General features: G+C 33.9%; 2 protein-coding genes across 2 annotated transcripts; both read left to right on the top strand.

The window, feature by feature from the left end:
• Nucleotides 1-1,158: 1,158 nt before the first annotated feature.
• LOC106717204 (macrophage migration inhibitory factor) lies at nt 1,159-1,964 on the top strand. The gene is made up of 3 exons (XM_014510939.2): nt 1,159-1,298; nt 1,389-1,564; nt 1,819-1,964. Exons 1-3 carry the CDS (start codon nt 1,191-1,193, stop codon nt 1,895-1,897), a joined length of 363 nt encoding a protein of 120 aa, XP_014366425.2. The 5' UTR covers nt 1,159-1,190; the 3' UTR covers nt 1,898-1,964.
• Nucleotides 1,965-3,716: 1,752 nt separating this feature from the next.
• Nucleotides 3,717-6,392, top strand: LOC106716984 (mitochondrial thiamine pyrophosphate carrier). Its single transcript, XM_045685542.1, is given in 6 exon segments — nt 3,717-4,043; nt 4,616-4,707; nt 5,019-5,129; nt 5,131-5,209; nt 5,504-5,725; nt 6,162-6,392. Coding segments are annotated over 6 exon segments (966 nt in total). The 5' UTR covers nt 3,717-3,812.

Here is a 6,392-nt window from a genome sequence, read left to right as displayed (position 1 = left end):
TATACTCTTTGATGAATGTGTTTCACGTGTGCAGTATTTAGGATCGATTTTATTTAGTATTTTAAAGCCGTTGACTTTAACTGTATCTTTGTAAGTACGAACTGTACTATCTGATCCAAGCAAGTCAATGTTGAAGTCTCCGAATACTACTCCTCTCTTAATTTTGTTTAATTGTTGTGAGTAAATCTCAAGAAAGTTATTTACATTAGATTTGCCAGGCTTGTAAATAACGCCAATATCTACTGAAAATTTCTTCACGTGAGTCAAGAGGTAGTGGTTATCATCAATACAGAATTCCTCGATTAAATTGTGATCTAGGTTGTTATGGATAAATATAGAGACACCACCGCCCCTGCTATTTTGTCTGAAATTATAATAGTGACTGTAGTTTGTTAAAGTTAGCCTCTTAGCCTCTTCCTCATTTTTAATCCAGGTTTCAGTTAGGATAATAATTTGTGTAGTATATTTAAGGGACTGAATTATACATTGTAGTTCATCCAGTTTGCCTGGTTTTACAATACTACGGGCATTTGCATAGAAACATCTAATTGATTTTTTGGTAGTTATAATATCTGTATAGGTATTCGAAATTTGATAAACAATCTTTTCTGGTGATGAGGTTAAGATCCCTTTGTTTGCAATGGTGGCGCACTTGGAGGCGTGGTAGTGGTGTTTTTTTCAAGTGATATAATTTTAGGTATACCTCTAATATACTTTATACGCAAGTCTTTTTCACCTTCCTTGGTTCTATTTTTTATTTCATCTTTAAGTGTTTTTATAACATTCCTTTGTTGTTTGGTTTGATCTGAATATATTTTAATCTTTTCAATGCTATTATTGTTTCGTTTACTTAATATTGATTTTGCTACTTCTTCTGAAGAAAAACTAACTTTGAGGGCGCGATTTTGATTGAAACTGTATTTTCCAATGCGAACTAATTTTTCAGGCTCAGGACAATCAATCAATAAGGTGAACTACATAAACTATTAATTGTAAGAAAAATAATTCAATGTCATCTTATTTACTTAACATTGAAACCCCTCTATACAAATATTGAGTGTATTTATAACAAGTCTAATCATTTTGATACGTAAACAACTCAGTCGTTGATAAAAACAAGTTGATATTTTATACAAAGTTTCATTATTGTTTCTCAGACTTGCGCTGTGTAGAACGTTGATATCGGAATAATGCCGTGTTTAAAAATATTAACAAATATCTCCAGTTATAAAATACCAAGGGATTTTGTTGATAAAATAATCCCAGTTCTGGCAAAAGCGGTAAAGAAAGATGTTAACGTAAGTATGAGTTATTAAATAACCAACGATTTTTTTTTGTATTAGTAAATTTGTCGCATGATTTTGATATTGCATTTATTTTTGTTACAGAAATTTATATGTGTAATAACAGGAGATTGTCAAATGTCGTTCGGCGGCGAATCGTCAGAGCCCAGTGCTATTGCTACTTTAGAATCTATTGGTAATCTCGGTTCGAAAGAAAATAGAGAGATCGTTAGAGAATTGTCCAAATACTTGGAAAAGGAACTTAAAGTCAAACCCGAAAGGTACGTTACAAACGATATTAATTTGTCAAAACTATATACAGGCATACTAGCGGTCGCAAACGCATTAAAAAAAACTTAGTAAGTAGCCTATGTGTTCTTCCAGACTATGTTCTAAATCTGTGCCAAATTTCAGTCAGATCCAATGAACCATTCTGGAGATACCTTCTAATGAACATCCGTCCAATCATACATCCCAACTTTCGCATTTATATTATTAGTACGATTAAATTATTATTATGTCGGTTCCGTTACAGATTTTTCTTGACCTTTTATGATTTACTACCACACAACGTTGCCAAAGGAGGTGTTACTGTTGAGGAAATTGGAGCATGAAAACATTGTACAAGCGAAAAAAATTACGTTGTTTATTAACAATGTATTCATACCAAAATAGAACTGAATAAAATAATACTTATATAACTGTTTAATTTTTGTTTATATCATCCACAGTTATTTTATGGATGTCATACTTAATAGGATAAATTTAACATGCATATGACAGCACTGGTTACTTCGTTAGTTGATTACTTTAGAAATGAATTAGAAATGTAACGATAATTTTTAATGATATACGTGTACCTTGAATTCATTTTTGCTATAAAGGTATATTTTTAAGAACCTTAGCATTTGTTCGATTACATAATTACGAGGCAATAACGTCACTAACAGGGTACATACCACGCATACGAGGGTCACACTGAAAGTTCTTAGAAAATCAAAAACTGAGCAAACTAGCAAGTTGTTATTTATATTATATATTTTCAGAATATTACTATTAACATTAATACATCGCTGCATTCGATAGAACCACCGAGAAAACCAATTTGCCCAATCGTCCTTAGGGGTCTCTTCGATGGTCTTCTGGAACGCACCCACTGGTTGTTTGGCGTCCATAAAAAATTTTCCTCGAAGTTTTTCTTTTATTTTCGGGTATAAATAAATACAGCAAGGTGCGAGGTCGGGGCTAAATGGCGGGTGACCCAGCAATTCCACGTCTGACGACGCCAAATAGTCGATCGTTCGTCCGGCGGTGTGCGAAGAGGCGTTGTCGTGATGAAGGAGGATCCTACTTCAAGGTCGTTTTTCTCGATCTTTTTCCAAGACAAGTGGCAAACATTTGTTAGTATACAACTCTGCAGTAAGTAACTTTTAATCTTCTAAAACAATTGTCGCATAATGACCGGTCCTTCCGAAGAATGAGGCCACCATCTTTTTTCCTACACTTCGACCTTTCTTTAATTTAGTTGGCAACTCCTTGGAAGGAAACACCCCCTGAGCAGATTGTCTCTTGGTTTCCGGATCATAGCAATAAATACAGCTTTCGTCACCCGTAAGCATGTCGAACACAGCTTTTGAGTCACCTCCGTTAAATATTTGTATCATTTAATGGCACCAATCAACACGACGGAGTTTTTGGGCCTCGGTCAAATAATGGGGTATCCACCGGGCACAAAGCTTCCTAATGGCTAAATGTTTGTAGAGGATTTTTTACACTTGAGTCATATCGATGCCTAAGCTTGTCCGAATCTGTTGATAGGTTACTCTTGGATCAGTCTCTTTTATAAATCGCACAACACTGATGTTAACTTTAGTAGTCGCCGCAGAAGGCTGTCCTCGACGCAGAGCATCGTTGAGATTGGTGCGACCACATTTAAACTCATTAAACCAGATATAAACAGTGGCCCGAGAAGGGTCTTCATCGTGAAAGGCCAATCGAAGTCTGTCATAACATTCTTGTTGACTTAAATGACACCGAAAGTCATACAAAATCATGGTACGAAAATTTTCTCGCGTTAAATTCATACTGGCCTGACACCAACAACTTTCAATTTGCCACCAAATCGTAAAACAAATGACAAACGAATTAAATTAGTACTCAATAATATTAGCAAAGAGTTCTATTTTCAAAATTTAATCTTGTTTTTTTAATATATTCTTAAAAAGTAGCTAGTTCTAAAAACTTTCAGTGTGGCCCTCGTACCACACACTTTGTGTACAAATGAATTTTTCTATGCATGATCATTTTGGCAAATAAACCTACTGAGACTCAAAAACATCTCATATTTATGGAAATCACCATAAAGCTAAAAATCACTTTATCTGTCAAATTAAAGTCATAAAATGTCAAAAATATAGTAAGTTTCAGTTTTAGTTAAAATCTGTGCCTAAAATGTATCATTCAGTTCTATCTGATATGATTAAGAGAAAAATGAAAGCAACCGGTTTTAATGATGCTGTCTAATCTACAATGGTGGGCTACCAACGCAATGACAGCCTCACTCATAGTCAAAAGTTTGCTGTTGGGTGTTTCACTGGCATCATAACACGCTTGATTACACAACCTGTGGACATCATAAAATTAAGAACGCAACTACTTAAAAGAAAACATATAAAACACCTTAGCATGTTCGAAATGAGCAGGAAAATTTTGAGGGAAGAAGGCTTTAAAGCTTTTTTTCATGGACATTATATTGGACAGGTATTTTAGTAACGACAATTTTTTTTACAACTCATATACTTTATTGCGTGACTTCGGCTTAATATAGAATTTACATTGGTGGATCTAAAAGTAAACTTGATTTATGGGAGTCTCAATATTTATTAGATTTGATATTGAACTTAAAGCATTCCTAATTCTCACTCTGTCTTCTTCTATTGACCTAAGTCAGAATAATATAATTAATAATTTTAAATATTAATTTTAATATTCAGAATGTGAATAGAATATTAAAATTTCAGAAGAATAATATAATAATAATAATAATAATTGATTATCCCATGATCGAACTCGAGTTTTAATGTGCGATATGCCTGATTAAAAGTTAAATTTAGGTATAAAAGTAAATGTAGTTAAATTACGACGGCTCGTGTTTAGCTGCAAGCGCACGTCTCCGCAATTCCGTCTGTACAAGTTGGTCCTCCTACAGATGGAGAAAACTGTGCTTTTACGTACTACCGATACTTAAAATTGTGTTTTATGAACCCTCATCCGATATTCCGGACTGTCATAAGGTTTAGATGCACTGTATCAATTGTATAAAACAATTTTAGGTCCATTCTATCCTATCCGTGAGTACTCAGTTCTTCATATATGAATTAGTCTCAAAACAAGTCGTTAATTCGGGAATAGATGAAAAACATATGTGAGTATTTTTGTTATATTATTTTCTTTATATTTACTTTTAAAAAAATATAACTGACGAATCACCATTAAGACATTGTGATACTTTGGGTAACATTTTGACAGGCGCTTTTTATTTCGTTTTGGCTTTCTCATAGTTTTTGGTATTCATTTTGAGAACATTCCGAAATCTTCATTCAAGACGAGGATTTCATTTTATCTTGTATCTTAATTGATAATTCTTAACAGGTTTTTTTAAAAAGAAATCTACTTTAAAGAGTATGAATATAAGACTATATTGTCAAAATACATAGTTATCTTACAATTTTTTAGGCCCACAATGTTGTTCTTCAGTGGGATTATCGCCGGCTGCTGTTCAGGCGCCGTCGCTTTGCCTCTAGAAGTGATCAGAGTTAGACAGATGATTGCCAAAGAACAATATAAGGTTAAATGGTGCTAAAGCCGTATACAAAGCGGGGGGTATTCTTGCTTTCTACGAAGGACTATCAGCTTCTCTTATACAAGTAAGATTTTCGTAGTTGTTTAAAATAAAATAAGAACATCTCAATATAACACCAAATAAATTTTGTTATATAAATAAGATTATCAAGCTTAAGGGGCAAACAAATAGTGGGACCATTAATGAAAAGAATGTCTTATGGTTTGATACATTTTTTTTAATATAAACTTCAAGATTTTGAATTTGCCGCCCGCGTGACCGCTTAATTTACGAGTATAAAGGTCTTAATTACGTAGCTTCACTTTTAAGCCCCTGATACTACATTAAGACAAGTAACATCTTTGAATTTCATTTTCAGTACGGGCCTGCTGTTGGTTTGTCATTCTCGGTGTTTCGCTTTATGCAACCACTACTATTGAAAAAAATGGCTCATCGTCGTGATTGCGATGATGCTCTCAGTACTGAATATAAACCAACGCATGTGGTCGTCGCAAGCATGATTGCTGGATCCACGGCGGGATTTATTTCAAAAACTGCTACGTATCCTCTAGACTTAGTAAAACGGCGACTGCAAATTGGAGTGAGTAACGTATTTTTTTTTCTTAAGCAAACATTTTGGTACCATACCTTACCTTCGCTGTTTTCAAATTTAGTTAAGAGTCAGACTTTCTATAGTTAATTTATGGTACAAGTAATGAATTCATAGACCTTCACACAATCAACAACATGAGAGACGTAACGTATCCTTAAAATCGTTGGAGCACATGCGAGACAAAGTTTTGAAACAATCACTTAAGCCGTAGCCTAGAGGGGTAGGTAAAGAGTATTGATTTACAATTGCCACTTTCATCCTAGTAAATTTTTCTCGCTTCGCATCTTTTTATGCACGTATGTTACGGGTCGCGTTATCCTTTTCTTAGGCTGTAGTTAAAATGCATTCGCCACCGTAATTCACGTTTGCTAATAACCTTTAAACTTTATCTAAACTGTATATAATCCTTTAAAATTAATTCCAGACTCATAAAGAAGATGATAGGTTCACCACCAACGTTACTTCTCGTCATCTAATTCGATGCACAAAATTTCTAACATGTATTCAAAATATAATTAAAAAGGAGGGCTTTAGTGGTCTATTTCAAGGTTGGCTAGTAACAGTACTTAAATCTCAATTAACGAGTATCGTAGCATTTACAACTTACGAATGTACATGTTATGTTGTTAGAGAATTTAACAAATCTGTACGATAA

This window comes from Papilio machaon, chromosome W (assembly GCF_912999745.1).
Source record: "Papilio machaon chromosome W, ilPapMach1.1, whole genome shotgun sequence".
Lineage (NCBI taxonomy): Eukaryota > Metazoa > Arthropoda > Insecta > Lepidoptera > Papilionidae > Papilio > Papilio machaon.
The sequence above is the reverse complement of the archived record's forward strand: the minus strand, read 5'-3'. Positions and strand labels throughout refer to the sequence as shown.

Bases quoted from the DNA above. Each gene is read 5' to 3' on its own strand.
- LOC106717204 (XM_014510939.2), top strand. From the start codon at position 1,191: ATGCCGTGTTTAAAAATATTAACAAATATCTCCAGTTATAAAATACCA. The intron at 1,299-1,388 runs GTAAGTATGAGT...TTTTTGTTACAG, and splicing joins CGGTAAAGAAAGATGTTAAC to AAATTTATATGTGTAATAAC. The intron at 1,565-1,818 runs GTACGTTACAAA...GTTCCGTTACAG, and splicing joins CTTAAAGTCAAACCCGAAAG to ATTTTTCTTGACCTTTTATG.